The sequence below is a fragment of the Tachyglossus aculeatus genome, chromosome 2 (genome assembly GCF_015852505.1).
Source record: "Tachyglossus aculeatus isolate mTacAcu1 chromosome 2, mTacAcu1.pri, whole genome shotgun sequence".
Classification (NCBI taxonomy): Eukaryota; Metazoa; Chordata; class Mammalia; order Monotremata; family Tachyglossidae; genus Tachyglossus; species Tachyglossus aculeatus.
Window position 1 is genome coordinate 136,776,462 of NC_052067.1, and position 16,067 is coordinate 136,792,528.

General features: G+C 46.8%; 1 protein-coding gene across 1 annotated transcript; it reads left to right on the plus strand.

The window, feature by feature from the left end:
* The first annotated feature begins 1,775 nt into the window (after window positions 1-1,775).
* LOC119943394 (olfactory receptor 51I2-like) lies at window positions 1,776-5,689 on the plus strand. Its single transcript, XM_038764356.1, has 3 exons — window positions 1,776-2,731; window positions 4,853-4,973; window positions 5,618-5,689. Exons 1-3 carry the CDS (start codon window positions 1,776-1,778, stop codon window positions 5,687-5,689), a joined length of 1,149 nt encoding a protein of 382 aa, XP_038620284.1.
* Window positions 5,690-16,067: the final 10,378 nt, after the last annotated feature.

Genomic DNA, 16,067 nt, shown 5'->3' on the forward strand with positions numbered 1-16,067 from the left:
TTCCTAGGAAAAGGGAGGGGCCTACAGTCAATCAGTCAGTCACATTTATTGAGTGCTTACTATGTGCAGAGCACTGTACTAAGTGCTTGGGAGAGTATAACAGACACATTCCCTTCTCACAAAAGGCAGTTGGAAAGTCACGATAGAATAGGACAAAGCAACGGAGTTCCGTGTTAGGAGAGACCAATGAGACTTCGGCCTGGTTCTGCATGATTGAGAATCTGTCCTACAGAATTGATTGTGCTGCTGTTGGCTCTCATGACACTCTCTTGTGCCTGCCAATCATGACACTCAATCATCAAAAGAGTAGACAGTCAGGGGTACTGAGGCAGCGTGGCTCAGTGGAAAGAGCACGAGCTATCCTGGCTCCGCCAATTGTCAGCTGACTGTGGGCAAGTCACTTAACTTCTCTGGGCCTCATTTACTTCATCTGTAAAAGGGGAATTAAGACTATGAGTCCCCCGTGGAACAACCTGATCACCTTGTAACCTCCCTAGCGCTTAGAACATTGCTTTGCACATAGTAAGCGCTTAATAAATGCTATTATTATTATTATTATTATTATTATTATTATTATTATTACAGCACCCTTCAAAGTGAAGAGGTAATCTTTACCCACTTCGACCAGCTCCAGGCAGACCTGGGACAAGAACCAATTAATAGCATTTATCAAGTGCTTATTATGTGCAGAACATGTACTAAGCACTTGGGAAAGTACAACAGGATTAGCAAACACATTCCCTGCCTAGAATGAGCTAACCATCTAGAGGAGGAGATAGACATTAATATAAATAAAGTAATTTATGAAATATAATATAAAGTTATGAACAAAAGTGCTGTGGAGTTGGGAGTTGGGTGAATATCAAATGTCCAAAGGTCACAGATCCAACTGCATAGAGGAGGCACAAGGGAGAGTGAGCTGGGGAAAAGAGGACTTAATTGGGGAAGGCTTCTTGGAGGAGATGTGACCTCAAAAACCCATGTTTTCTGAGTCACAAAGGACTTCCTTGGGCCAGTGGCCAGGCTAGAGCAGAGCTTATTGGTCATGACTATCACAAAGTGATTGGAGACCTTAGTGAATGTGGCCTCAGTGGACAAAGGGGGTGAAATCCCAAATGTAGCCTGTTGAGAAGAGATTTTGAGGAGCTTGGACAGGAATGGGATCGAGGAGATGGGGTAATAGTTAGAGGGTGCAGTGGGATACAAAAACACATTGAAATATTGAAGACACAACACCAACAAAGACTAGAAACTTAAAAAAAAATATATGCACCAGAGTAGAATTCTAAAAGAGGGAGAGGGAAGAGCTTCAGCAGAGGGAGGGTGAAGGTGTTGCAGGCAGGGGAATGATGTGCTGAAGGTACTTGTAAAGCGCTTACTATATGCCAGACACTATACTAAGTGCTAGGGTAGACGTGAGCTAATCAGGTTGGAGACAGTCCATGTCCCACATGGGGCTCAAAGTCTTAATCCCCATTCTACAAATAAGGCAACTGAGGCCCCGAGAAGTGAAGTGACTTCCCCAAGGTCACTCAGCAGACAAGAAGCAGAGCCGGGATTAGAACCCAGGTCCTTCTGACTCCCAGGCCTGTGCTCTATCCATAGGCCATACTGTTTCTCTAATGGACACCAAGTTAGGTTTCCAAAAGAACCACAGGCCAGTCCTCAGGGGTCTCAGGACTAACTTGTGAGCTGATTTCTGACCATTTCTTCACATGTTCAATACACATGTTCAATAAATATGATTGATTGATTGATTGATTGATGTTCCCAGCATGGGAGATTCCTACAGCAACACCTCTGGCTCCCTCTCCTTCATCCTGACTGGATTCCCGGGATTGGAGGATTCCTTGTATTGGATGTTTATTCTGCTGGGAGCCCTCTACTCTGTTTCCATACTAGGAAACTCCCTGATCTTGGTCATCCTCAAGGAGGAGCAGAGCCTGCACCAACCCATGTACTATTTCCTGGCTATGCTGTCCATCAATGATCTGGGAGTGAGCTGCTCAACTCTGCCCACGGTCCTGGGCACCTTCTGCTTCAACGTCAGGGAGGTTGGCTTCGATGCCTGCATGGCCCAGATGTTCTTCATCCACTCGTTCTCCTTAATAGAGTCAGGCATTCTGCTAGCCATGAGCTTTGACCGCTATGTGGCCATCTGTAACCCACTCAGATACTCAGGGATACTGACCAGCAGCAGTATTGTCAAGATGGGTTTGGCCGTTTTAGCACGCAGCTTCATTTTGATCCTTCCTCTACCCTTCCTCCTGAGAAGATTGCCATTTTGCAAGGCCAACATCCTGCATCACGCCTACTGTCTCCATCCTGACCTCATCCGCCTGCCCTGTGGGGACACCACCTTCAACAGCTTATTTGGCCTGTCCATCCTGGTCTCCACATTTGGACTGGACTCCGTGCTCATCTTCCTCTCCTATGTCCTGATCCTCAGGTCTGTCCTGACCATTGCATCCCAGGCAGGGCAATCCAAGGCCCTCAATACCTGTGTCTCCCACATCTGTGCGGTGCTCATTTTCTACATTCCCATGGCGGGTGTGTCCATGATTCATCGGTACGGGAAATGGGCCCCTCTATTCGTTCACACATTGATGTCTATTGTCTACCTCTCTGTGCCACCCATGCTCAACCCCATCATATACAGCATCAAGACCAAGGAGATCCGCAAAAGGATGGTCAAGATGCTCACTGGTGCTTTCAGGGTGTGCTGGGGGAGGTAAGCCTTTGTCTGGATAATATCAAATGCTTCTTTTTTGTTCTTCACCTTTGTGAAAAGTCTGAGCCTCCTTGGTCCTGATCACTGAGAAAAGCACAGTCTCTGCCCCAATCTGGCTTGTGACTTTGAAGAATCCTGTCAAATGGAGAATCTCAGTGGTCAGCCCAGTGGTGTGTGACCCTTTCAGAATCTCCCCTCCCCGTCACAGACCTCCTGGGGCCCCTCTATTTCAGACACACTGATCCAGAGAGAACCAGGATAAGATGGAGTCAGGGCTTACCATGGTGACCTCTGAAGATTCCTTCCAGAAATTGGGGTATTTATTTAGTGCACTTCAGGACAGAGCAGAAAGGGGCTAAGAGAAGGATGGGAGAAGCTGCATTCTCATCAAGACCCTGGAGCCTATGTGGTAGGTGCAGGAGGGCAGATGGGCCAAACCCAAACAAAGCTGAGAATGCATTTTGCTCAACTCATTCACCTTAGCCAAACTATGAGAATGCTTGACAGACCACATTTTCCCCTTTCCTGTCATACAGATTCTGGCCTTAGACCTATTTCCAGATTTCTTGAAAGCTTAGCACTGGCTTTCTTTTCAAATAAGAACTCAACTGGTGTCCAGCCCATGGCCAAAGGGATAGTTTGGGAATTAATGTCAAATAGGATCCTATCTTGAATATTTTGCTTTGGCAAATAGGCTCAGTTATTCTGAACAATTTACTTCTAACCCACTAAACTGAGGGTATCTCAGGTTGGAGGTGATGAAATAGGAATTATACTTAAAGGTTAACTTCTGAAATGTTGTGAAGCAGCATGGTCTAGTGACCTTGTGACCCAGGGAGGCATAGAGTAGCAGGGACCTGGGAGTCAGAAGGACCTGTGTCCTAATTCTGGCTCTACCACTTGTTTGCTGTGTGACCTTGGTCAAGTCACTTAGCTTCCCTGTGCCTCAGTTACCTCAGCTGTAACATGAGGATTAAGACTATGACGTGAATCCCATGTGGGTTCCAACATTGTCTACCTAATTATCTTGTATGTACCCCAGTGCTTAGTACAGTGTTTGGCAAATTGTAAATGCTTAACAAATACCAAAAAAATGCAGGTTAGTAAATTGGGTCCATTTTCTGTCCTACTGAACATACAGTATACCATGTTTGGCAAAAAAGTCTTTAATATAAATTAGTCATTTTTGATTGTAGAGCTCTTCAGCATAGCAATTTCTGTCTGGATACTTTGAAACCTAATTACCATCAAAGACCTAAGATTTCCCATCATATAAAAAGAAATTCATTTCCACTTTTGACCAAGTTATAAGTATTTCCTGGTTCACAACTGGTTGGTTTATACCACTGACAGTTTTGATGTTTTTTTAGGGTGCTTTCTTTGAATCATTTGTATGTGGCCAGTACAAACCACCTGAATAAATAAGTGGCTCATTTTCCTCTTACGTTTTTCCACATGCACGGAACCCTCATGTTTTCACCAATTAAGTCTAATATCACATTAGCAGGCATCATTATCTGGGGGTTTTAGAAAAGTACCCTTCATATTTTATGTAATTCACAACTGTGTCCCAGTGCAATAGAGTAACAAAATTATTTTTGAGACACATCCCAACTGAATTTCATGCATCAGCTTTCTTGGCCTGTTAATTTCATGTGTAAGCTATGAAAAACTCCTCTGTGTTTCATCTATTTGATTTTTTTTAGAATTCCATCTGCTGAGATGTTTTTCAGTAGGTAACTTTAGTATTGACATTCTGTTAATGATTTCAAGCTGACAGATTGTACCCATTGACATTTCCCCCGAACACAATTAATCCTGTAAATACTTTTAGTAGAGTTTGTCTTGTGCCACGTTTCTATTGTACTTTCCATTAAAATTCAACCTGACCAGTACTTTTTGCAGTCTTCCTTGTCTTTTGAAGGAATTAAACTTGTGATGAGATGTATTCTGTTTTGATCTATTTCTATGCATCTACCAACAGTTCCCCCCCACCAAATGGATTCTTTTAGAATCTTTAGATTCTTTCAGTGTAAATTGACATTTACGTCCATGAAGTTTCATGTCCTCTCCCCATATTTGAACCAATGTGCATTCAATGTCTTTTTCATGTTCCCCTAGGATTGCCCTCCAAGACAGTGAATCAGTCAGGGATGCTTTTGCAGCCATCTACGGTTTTGAAAACCTGATTACCTCTTTGATGGAAAACTTCCATAGCAGAAAACAAACCAAATATCAATGGGTAAAAAATAACTTCCAAATGCCAAATTCTACAGGCTTCCAGTTAAAATCGAGTGTGCCTGAACCCTGAATATGTGTGGAGAAAGAAAAGTAGTTTGCATCTCACATTTGACAAAAGCCTCCTCTTGATCAATAAATGAATGGCATTTATTGTGAGTTTACTGTGTCCATATCACTATACTAAGCACTTGGGAGAATAGTAGACATACTACAATAAGGTTGGTAGACACAATCCCCACACATAAGGATCTTATAGTCTAAAGGAGGAGCTTACAGTCTAGAAGAGGAGAATATAGTCTAGAGGAGGTGCTTATGATGGGGACCCCATGCACCATGGAAAGGTTGCAGATACTGTTTGAATGTACGCGGTCCTGTTGCCATATTTGGTATGGGCTTTAGACCCTGCAGCCCACTGGCTGGGTCGGGGAACCAAACCAAAAAGGAGGTAGACTCTGCCCACCTCTGCACCAATCCAGTCCCTGTTGTTTTCAAATTTGTACCAATCACTGTGATCAGCAACAGCAGTATATAAGCTTGTTGCATCGAGCCCTCGTGGCCTTTTCCCTTAAAGAAGTGAGCCCGCTGGGTGCGTTACCCCCTATTCGGTCTTCGGCCTTACCAATAAAACTTTATTAAAACTTTCAGCAGTCACGTGCTGTTACAGGGAACCCAGTAGATGTGACTGCCGCTGTTCTGGCTAACCACAGCACAGCCTGAAGCCATCGGAGTGGTGAGTCCTCTTTTGAATCATTCTTGTCTGCTCTTGCGGAGGCACCCTATAGTTCCCGGGTACACTATGGGGGAAGGAGGACCGACCGGGTCGGTCCGGGAAAAGGACCTGTCAGCAGGAGGTGGTCCAGGGAAGGGACCTCTCGTCAGGGGACAACACCCTGAGGTAGAGGGAACCGCAGCTTGAGCCAGTGGGACGCCACGCGGCGCTCGGGCATAGCCCGAGAGAGACAGAACCGGAATTGTTCTTGTCTGCTCTCGCAGAGGCACCCTCTACTTCCCAGGTTCACTGGGGGGAAGGAAGGCCGACAGGGTTGGTCATAACCCGAGAGAGACACAGAACCTCAAAAAAGGAACGTTTTCCATCCATTATGGGACTTTTTTTCAATCACATCAAAAGAGAAACGTTTTAATAAGGACAAATTTGGTTTGGCTGATTTAAAATGCCAGTAACTGATTTTTTGTGCACCACAGAATGGCCCCAGTATAAATTAGAGGATCAGGAAGTCTGGCCCGAATATGGGTCACTAAACTATAGTACCATTCTCCAGCTGGACTTATTTTGCAGGCAGTTAGAGAAATGGTCAGAAGTCCCATATGTCCAAGCTTTTATGGCTTTATCCCAGAGCCCTGAGGGAAAGAACTGCCACATGTGTTTTTCCTGGGCCCCTTCCGGGGGCCCAGCTCTCATGCCCGATTCCCCAGATGTACTGGATGATCCTCTCGGACGGAGACCCCGGGAGGATGGTTTTCCCCCTCCCTCTGGCTGGGAATCCCAAGTGCCTTCGGCACCCTCTCAGCCCTCTGAGGGGATGGGAAACACCACCACTATGGGGCCCAACCCATTGTTATGTTCTCCTCCATACCAGTGCCCTTCCTCGTGGGCCCTAAGCCCTTCCAGCACCCGGGGAGTCACACAGTATGCCCCTCCAGAGAGAGGGGAAAGGATACCCCCCTTGAGGGAGGTCGCAGGGGGGAGGGGACAGATAGTGTGGGTACAGGCACCATTTTCTTTGAGTGAATTGGAAATGGCAAAACGGGAATTGGGACAATATCCTGCAGACCCCACGTGCTTTCGGGAAGAATTCCGGAGTCTGACCCTGCATTCCAACTGTCATGGGAAAATCTTAACCTGTTGCTTTATAGCTGCCCCTCGCTCCAAACCAGAGTGGAGTTATCAGGGGGAGAGTACTGATAGACAGCTCCAGGATCATATGATTACATGCCTACTGGTGGGCATGGAGAAAGGAATTAGGAAGCAAGTTAACTATGATCGGGTCCAAGCTGTGACCCAGAACTCTACCGAGAACCCAGCCATGTTTAAACTCAGGCTGGTGGAGGCGATTCAAACGTACACCCAGCTTGATCCCGACTCAGTAGAGGGAAGTGTCATTCTGTATTTTATTAATCAATCGGCTGTAGATATCCACCGAAAACTACAGGAGGAGAAGTTGGGGCTCCAAACCCCCACGAATCAGTTGATACAGGCTGCCTTTAATAATAACAATAATAATAATGGTAGCATTGTTCTAAGCTCTGGGGAGATACAAGGTGTTCAGGTTGTCCCACAGCGGGCTCACAATCTTAATCCCCATTTTACAGATGAGGGAACTGAGGCCAAGAAGTTAAGTGACTTGCCCAAAGTCACACAGCTGACAAGTGGCAGAGCCGGGATTTGAACCCATGACCTCTGACTCCAAAGCCCAGGCTCTTTCCACTGGGCCACGCTGCTTCCTTTAGAGTTTTTAACAACCGTGAACAGGCAGCCTGGGATGAGAAGGACCCCAGGGCCAAAGTGAAGGGCAGAGAGCAGGCCCAGTTACTTGTGGCGGCACTGACGAAGGGTCGTCTCACCCTGGAAGGTCGCCCGATGCGGCCATGGCGCTTGCCCATGGCCCAGGGTTCGGGAAGCCCTGTTTTGTGTGCCACCAGTCTGGCCATTGGGCTTGGGAATGCCCCCAGGCGTGGAGACCTGGATGTGGCCATCAGCCACCAGGACTGTTCCCTCTCTGCCAGGGACATGGGCAATGGAAGCAGGACTGCCCACTTGGATACAAGTGCCGACCCTGAGGCTGGCCAGTTCCCAGCTGTTGACATGTCTAAGAGCTGGGACTGACGGGGCCCAGGGAACGGCCGGGCCCCTGCAGGAACAATCTCCATGGCCAAACCCAGGGTGAGCGTGGAAGTGTCCGGTAAGATTATAAATTTTCTTACCGATACAGGGGCCACCAACTCTGTCCTTCCCAGTTTTTGCGGTCCTACCCATCCACCTGGAGTAAGGGTGCTGGGGATCGACGGCATCTCAAAATCTTGTCGCCAAACGGACCCCCTACCATGTTTATACCAGCAGGAACTGTTTGGCCTGACCTAGCCAAAACTTTTGCCTTATATGTAGATGAGCAGCGACACCACTGTGCTGTGGTTCTAGATCAATCCTTGGGGTCAGACTTTCAGGCGGTAGCGTATTTTTCCAAGCGGTTGGATAGTATCACCTCTGGTTGGCCAGCATGTCTCCATGCGGTAGAGGCCACTGCCGAGGTGGTACAGGAGAGCAGAAAGCTGACTTTGGGCTAACCCCTTACTATCTGTATTCCACATCGAGTCCTAGCAGTGCTAGGAAATAGGAGCGAGCGTTGGCTCACGGGAGGCCACTTGCTGCAATACTAGGCCCTCCTTCTTGACACCCCTGAGGTTTTCTTAAAGACCTGTAACTCTCTGAACCCAGCAACCTTCCTCTCTCTCCCGGAAGATGGGGAAGGGGACTGGCCAGCCCCAGTTCATGATTGCCTAAACGAAATTGATGAGAGTTACTAAAGCAGACCAGAATTTAGGGACTTACCCCTTGAAAAGGCAGAGGCCAGCTGGTTCACAGATGGGTCTAGTTACATGGACCAGGGAGTCTGATATGCAGGGTACGTGGTAGTGAGCCTCCATGAGGTCGTCGAGGCACAGCCCCTCCCTCCAGGGACCTCTGCACAGAAAGCAGAACTAGTAGCCCTATCTCGACTTATGGAATTGGGAAAGGGGATGTGTCTTAACATATTTACTGACTCCAGATATGGCTTCCATATCTTACATGCTCATGGGACTATTTGGAAAGAGCTGAGGTGTCCTTATTGCCCGAGGCACCCCTATCAAACATGCAGAGGAAATCCTGCAGCTACTCGCAGCAGTTTGGGAACCCCGGGAAGTGGCTGTAATTCACTGTCAGGGACACCAAAAGGGGAATACAGAAATAATCAAGGGAAATCGTTTTGCGGACTCAGCTGCTCGACAGGCAGCCTGCACAAAAACCGAGGACACCTCTTGTCCCAGATTTTTCTGATTCTCCCCAGGAGGACATTCCCTAACAGTACACCTGTGACTGAATTGATGACCTCTGCCTCCAGCTCCACAGGGAAGAGCACCAACCCACGGTAGAGAAGCCAACTGAGGAACCTGAGGGGGACGCTGCCCCTGTCTTACAGGCTCTACGAGAAATCACCCAAACCGTGACACCACCGCCATCTCACCGTCGGGCTCATGGCTGGTTTGCGGTACACCCATACAACCCCGAATGCATCTAGTTATGGGTTCATTGCCCACTGTCAGCATGAAGCCACTCCAGAAGATGGACCATCGACCCTCAGCAACCCCTTAGGAATAAGGGTCGTATGTCTTTGAGGGGGGAATAATGGGGACCCCATGCACCATGGAAAGGTTGCAGATACTGTTTGAATGTACGTGGTCCTGTTGCCATATTTGGTATGGGCTTTATACCCTGCAGCCCACTGGCTGGGTAGGGGAACCAAACCAAATAAGGAGGTAGACTCCACCCAGCTCTGCACCAGTCCAGTCCCTGCTGTTTTCAAATCTGTACCAATCACTGTGATCAGCAACAGCTGTATATAAGCTCATTGCATCGGGAACTGGGGGCCTTTTCCCTTAAGGAAATGAGCCCGCCGGGTGCATTACCCCCTATTCGGTCTTCGGCCTTACCAATTCATTCATTCATTCAATGGTATTTATTGAGCTCTTACTGTGTGCAGAGCACTGTACTAAGTGCTTGGGAAGTACAAGTTGGCAACATATAGAGACAGTCCCTACCCAACAGCGGGCTCACAGTCTAGAAGGGGGAGACAGATAACAAAACAAAACATATTAACAAAATAAATAGAATAAATATATACAAGTAAAATAAATAAGTAAATAGAGTAATAAATATGTACAAACACAAATACATATATACAGGTGCTATGGGGAGGGGAAGAGGAAGGAGGGGGCTCAGTCTGGGAAGGCCTCCTGGAGGAGGTGAGCTCTCAGTAGGGCTTTGAAGGGAGGAAGAGAGATAGCTTGGTGGATGTGCGGAGGGAGGGCATTCCAGGCCAGGGGGAGGATGCATGCTGGGGGTCGACGGCGGGACAGGCGAGAACAAGGCACAGTGAGGAGGTTAGTGGCAGAAGAGCGGAGGGTGTGGGCTGGGCTATAGAAGGAAAGAAGGGAGGTGAGGTAGGAGGGGGCTAGGTGATGGAGAGCCTTGAAGCCGAGAGTGAGGAGTTTTTGCCTGACGCATAGGGTGATTGGTAGCCACTGGAGATTTTTGAGGAGGGGAGAAAAGTGCCCAGAGCGTTTCTGCACAAAGACGATCCGGGCAGCAGCGTGAAGTATAGATTGAAGTGGGGAGAGACAGGAGGATGGGAGATCAGAGAGGAGGCTGATGCAGTAATCCAGTCGGGATAGGATGAGAGATTGAACCAGCAGGGTAGCGGTTTGGATGGAGAGGAAGGGGCAGATCTTGGCAATGTTGCGGAGGTGAAACCGGCAGTTCTTGGTGATGGATTGGATGTGAGGGGTGAATGAGAGAGCGGGGTCGAGGATGACACCAAGGTTGCGGGCTTGTGAGACGGGAAGGATGGTAGTGTCGTCAACAGTGATGGGAAAGTCAGGGAAAGGACAGGGTTTGGGAGGGAAGATAAGGAGTTCAGTCTTGGACATATTGAGTTTTAGATGGTGGGCAGACATCCAGATGGAGATGTCTTGAAGGCAGGAGGAGATACGAGCCTGGAGGGAGGGAGAGAGAGCAGGGGCAGAGATGTAGATTTGGGTGTCATCAGCGTAGAGATGATAGTTGAAGCCGTGGGAGCGAATGAGTTCACCAAAGGAGTGAGTGTAGATAGAGAACAGAAGGGGACCAAGAAATGACTCTTGAGGAACCCCTACAGTAAGAGGATGGGAGGGGGAGGAGGAGCCCACAAAAGAGACTGAGAATGAACGTCCAGAGAGCTAAGGGGAGAACCAGGAGAGGACAGAGTCTGTGAAGCCATGGTTGGATAGCGTGTTGAGGAGAAGGGGGTGGTTCACATTAAAACTTTTGGCAGTCACATGCTGTCTGACTAATTCTTTAGTTGCCCAGTGACCTTGGTGGCCATCTGGAACAACCGCCACCATCATTTATAACCTAGAAGAAGAGTTTATGATCTAGAATGGAAAAAAATAAACATTTTTTAAAAAATTATTATTCAGATCTTTGGGATTTAAAATACTCTCAGTTATCCATCCATTTTCTTTACTGACCCGAATGAATGTGCATATGCCTTAAATGTGTCTTTTTTTTCTATAGTTCTTTGTATTAATCTCACATCTTTCAAGCATCCATACCGGAACACACTCTGAAAAGTTTATCATTTTCCTACTCCTTTAAAACCTTTTAGGTATTCATTTAACTTATATTACCTTCCTCTGGCAAGTCATAAACTTTCTTAATTAACCCACAAACCAAACATTTTCGCAATCTCAGATTTGTTACACTATTCCCCTTAACAGAAGTGATTTGAACAGTATCTTTCCTATCTTCACATTTTACTGGTTCATTCATTCATTCATTCACTCATTTATTGAATGCTTATGGTGTGCAAATCACTGTACTAAATGCTTAGGAGAGTATAATATAACATCAGACACATTCCCTGCCTGCAATGAGCTCACAGACTAGAGAGGGGGACAGACATTAATATTAGAAGCAGCATGGCATAGTGGATAGAACATGGGCCTGGGAGTCAGAAGGTCGTGGGTTCTAATCCTGGCTCTGCCACTTGTCTCCTGTGTGACCTTGGGCAAGTCACTTCACTTCTCTGTTCCTCAGTTATCTCATCTGTAAAATGGGGATTGAGACTGTGAGTCCTACTGGAACAGGAACTGTGTCCAACTCGATTTGCTTTTATGCACCCCAGCACTTAGTACAGTGCCTGGCACACAGTAAGCACTTAACAAATACCATAGTTGCTATTATTACTATAAAAATGAATAAATTACATATATTATACGGATATATATGTATGTGCTGTGGGGAAGGGAGGGAGAATGTATGAAGGAGCAAGTAGGAGTGGTTTCATTACAGCAAACCACCACTGGAAATCTTTTTAGAGCACTTAGAGAATTTCTTCTGCACATTTGAATGGCTCTAGTTTGATTTTCAACCCCTTGTAAATCTGCTATGGCACAATATTAACCTAAGGCAAAGAAACACTACATTGTAGTTTCATTTAGCTTTTGGCTTCTATACAAGTCTGGTCTGTTTCCATTTCCAAGGAAGTGGGCCAAGCTGAGGTGAGGGCTGGGAGAGACTGGTGATGCCCTTCTTACCCTGACCCTTCCCAGGACTGATCTGATCCCATTCCCATGATTTTGGAAGTTCCTGGCAAGCTGCAGGGAAGGTTAGGCATATCTGCCATGAAATAACTTTAAAAAAATGAGACGCTCTGAGCATTAGAAGTTGCATTATGGGCACGGGTAAGTTCAGTGAGGGAAGATGGGAGGGGAATGGAGCAACTGTATGGAAGAGCTAGTTTAGGGACTAAGTGGGTAGTGTAATACGCAAGAGGGAGGCTCCACAAAGCCATGGGGTTGGTGGAGTGGTAATAATGACTGTATTTGTTGAGCACTTACTATGTGTAAACCACTGTACTAAGCACTAGGGTGGATACAAGTAAATCAGGTTGGACACAGTCCCTATCCCAGAATGGGCTCACAGTCTTAATCCCCATTTTACAGATGAGGTAACAGAGGCCCACAGAAGTGAAGTAATATGCTCAAGGTCACCCAATAGACAAGTGGTGGAACTGGGATTAGAAGCCAGTTCCTTCTGACTCCCAGGCCGGTTCTCTATCTAGCTATCTAGCAGAAGCCATGCTGCTTCTCTAGAAGTAGAGGAGGAAGGAGGGTGGGTTGAAGGAAGGACAGGGTTTACCTGTTTGTCAAGCGCTTAGTACAGTGCTCTGCACACGGTAAGCATTCAATAAATACGATTGAATGAATGAATGACATGCTTGGGGAGGCATGCTTGACATTAGCTATTGTGTCTTTCTATGAGTATATTGTGTATGCACATAGCTATTATGTATTTCTCTTCTCATTAGCTTCCCCCATTGGATTGACAGATCACTGAGAACATGGATCATGACTTGGTACTTCTTCTGTAGATTCCTCAAGTACTTAGTGCTCTGCATGCAATAGATACTCAATAAATATTGTCCATCGATTCCTCATCTCCCCATACTATTCCCTCCTACTATTCTCTCTCCCTTCAGTATCCCTTGTCCACTTGAGTTCAGTACATCCTAGCACTTTGAGACTTGCTCCATTCCCACCACTATGGCACTTATGTACATATCCTCATATTCTATTTCTTCCCCTTACCTGTAATTCATTTTATTTTGATTTATTTTGAGAAACATTCATTCATTCATTCAATCGTTTTTATTGAGTGCTTACTGTGTTCAGAGCACTGTACTAGGGGCTTGGAAAATACAATTCAGCAACAGAGACAATCCCTGCCCACAAGGGGCTCACAGTCTAGAATATACAGGGTGGCCTAGTGGGAAAAGTGTGGGCCTGGGAGTCAGAGGACCTGACTTCTAATCCCAGCTCCACCACTTGTCTGCTGTGTGACTTAGGGCAAGTAACTTTTTTCTGTGCCTCCATTACCTCATCTGTAAAATGGGGATAAAATCCTCCCTCCGATTTATACTGTGAGTCCTATGTGGGACAGGAACTATGTCCAACCTGATGATCTTGTATCTACCCCAGTGCTTCCCCTCTCATGGTTGCACCTGGAAAGTTTCCCGTATTCTACCAGTCTCCACTACCGGAGGGAGAGTCAAGCAGAGGCATATCCATCCATTCCTAGCTTGGGCATTGGCTAGTGAGTGGAAAGCAATCTACTACAAGTCAAAACTCACCTGTGCTGGGCAGCAGTGACATGGGAGAGAGTAGCTGGCAGAGACTCAAGTTTACTTCACAGAATGAGGCAATAGTAAACCACTTCCTTATTTTTACCAAGAAAACTCTATGAATACACTACCAGAACAATTGCAGGTGGAGGAAGGGCATTCTGGGAGAGATCTGTCCATGGCATCGCCGTGGGTCAGAGCCAACTTGACAGCATAATCAATCAGTCAATCAATCAATCAATCAATCGTATTTATTGAGCGCTTACTGTGTGCAGAGCACTGTACTAAGCACTTGGGAAGTACAAGTTGGCAACATATAGAGACAGTCCCTACCCAACAGTGGGCTCACAGTCTAAAAGGGGGAGACAGAGAACAAAACCAAACATACTAACAAAATACAATAAATAGAATAGATATGTACAAGTAAAATAAATAAACAAATAAATAGAGTAATAAATATGTACAAACATATATGCATATATACAGGTGCTGTGGGAAAGGGAAGGAGGTAAGATGGGGGGATGGAAAGGGGGATGAGGGGGAGAGGAAGGAAGGGGGTCAGTCTGGGAAGGCCTCCTGGAGGAGGTGAACTCTCAATAGGGCCTTGAAGGGAGGAAGAGAGCTAGCTTGGTGGATGGGCAGAGGGAGGGCATTCCAGGCCCGGGGGATGACGTGGGCTGGGGGTCGATGGAGGGACAGGCGAGAACGAGGTACGGTGAGGAGATTAGCGGCGGAGAAGCGGAGGGTGTGGGCTGGGATGTAGAAGGAGAGAAGGGAGGTGAGGTAGAAGGGGGCGAGGTGATGGAGAGACTTGAAGCCCAGGGTGAGGAGTTTCTGCCTGATGCGTAGATTGATTGGTAGCCACTGGCGATTTTTGAGGAGGGGAGTAATATGCCCAGAGCATTTCTGGACAAAGACAATCCGGGCAGCAGCATGAAGTATGGATTGAAGTGGGGAGAGACATGAGGATGGGAGATCAAAGAGAAGGCTGATACAGTAGTCCAGATGGGATAGGATGAGAGCTTGAACGAGCAGGGTAGCGGTTTGGATGGAGAGGAAAGGGCGGATCTTGACAATGTTGCGGAGCTGGGACCTGCAGGTTTTGGTGAAGGCTTGGATGTGAGGGGTGAATGAGAGAGTGGAGTCGAGGATGATACCAAGTTTGCGGGCTTGTGAGATGGGAAGGATGGTAGTGCCGTCAACAGAGATGGGAAAGTCAGGGAGAGGGCAGGGTTTGGGAGGGAAGACAAGGAGTTCAGTCTTGGACATGTTGAGTTTTAGGTGGCGGGCAGACATCCAGATGGAGATGTCCTGAAGGCAGGAGGAGATGCGAGCCTGGAGAGAGGGGGAGAGAGCAGGGGCAGAGATGTAGATCTGGGTGTCATCAGCATAGAGATGATAGTCGAAGCTGTGGGAGTGAATGAGGTCACCAAGGGAGTGAGTGTAGATCGAGAACAGAAAGGGACCAAGCATTGAACCTTGGGGAGCCCCCACAGTAAGGGGATGGGAGGGGGAGGAGGAGCCTGCAAAAGAGACGAGAATGAACGACCGGAGAGATAAGAGGAGAACCAGGAGAGGACGGAGTCTGTGAAGCCAAGGTCGGATAGCGTGTTGAGGAGAAGGGGGTGGTCCACAGTGTCGAAGGCAGCTGAGAGGTCGAGGAGGATTAGGATAGACATATGACAGCAAACCCCAGTGCTTAGAAGACTGCTTTGACAAATAGTAAGTGCTTAACAAATATCATTTTAAAAAGTCTGTCTCCCCATTTGGAGGGAAACCTCCTTAAGGGTATGGATCATGTCTGCTTAATCTGTTGCACTCTCCCAAGTGCTTAGTATAGTGCTCTGCACACAGTAAGTGCTCAGTAAGTACCACTGATTGATTCACTCATTGATAATGCTCTTCTGCTTGATATATGGAACTTGACTCTCTCCATCATTTTACTGTTCTTTACCTAATCAGCAGTCTTGAACTTTATGGCTTGCTAAATGTCAGTAACTCCTTTTTCTCATTCCTTAACAAAACTTATTGAATAATGAGGCATTGTTAGGGAATATTGTAAGATTCTGAAGATATTTATTAGATTTAGTCGACCTCCTCTTAGGAAAAAATCAAACTCCCTGGTAAATTTTTCTGGACAATACCATTTACTGTCTATT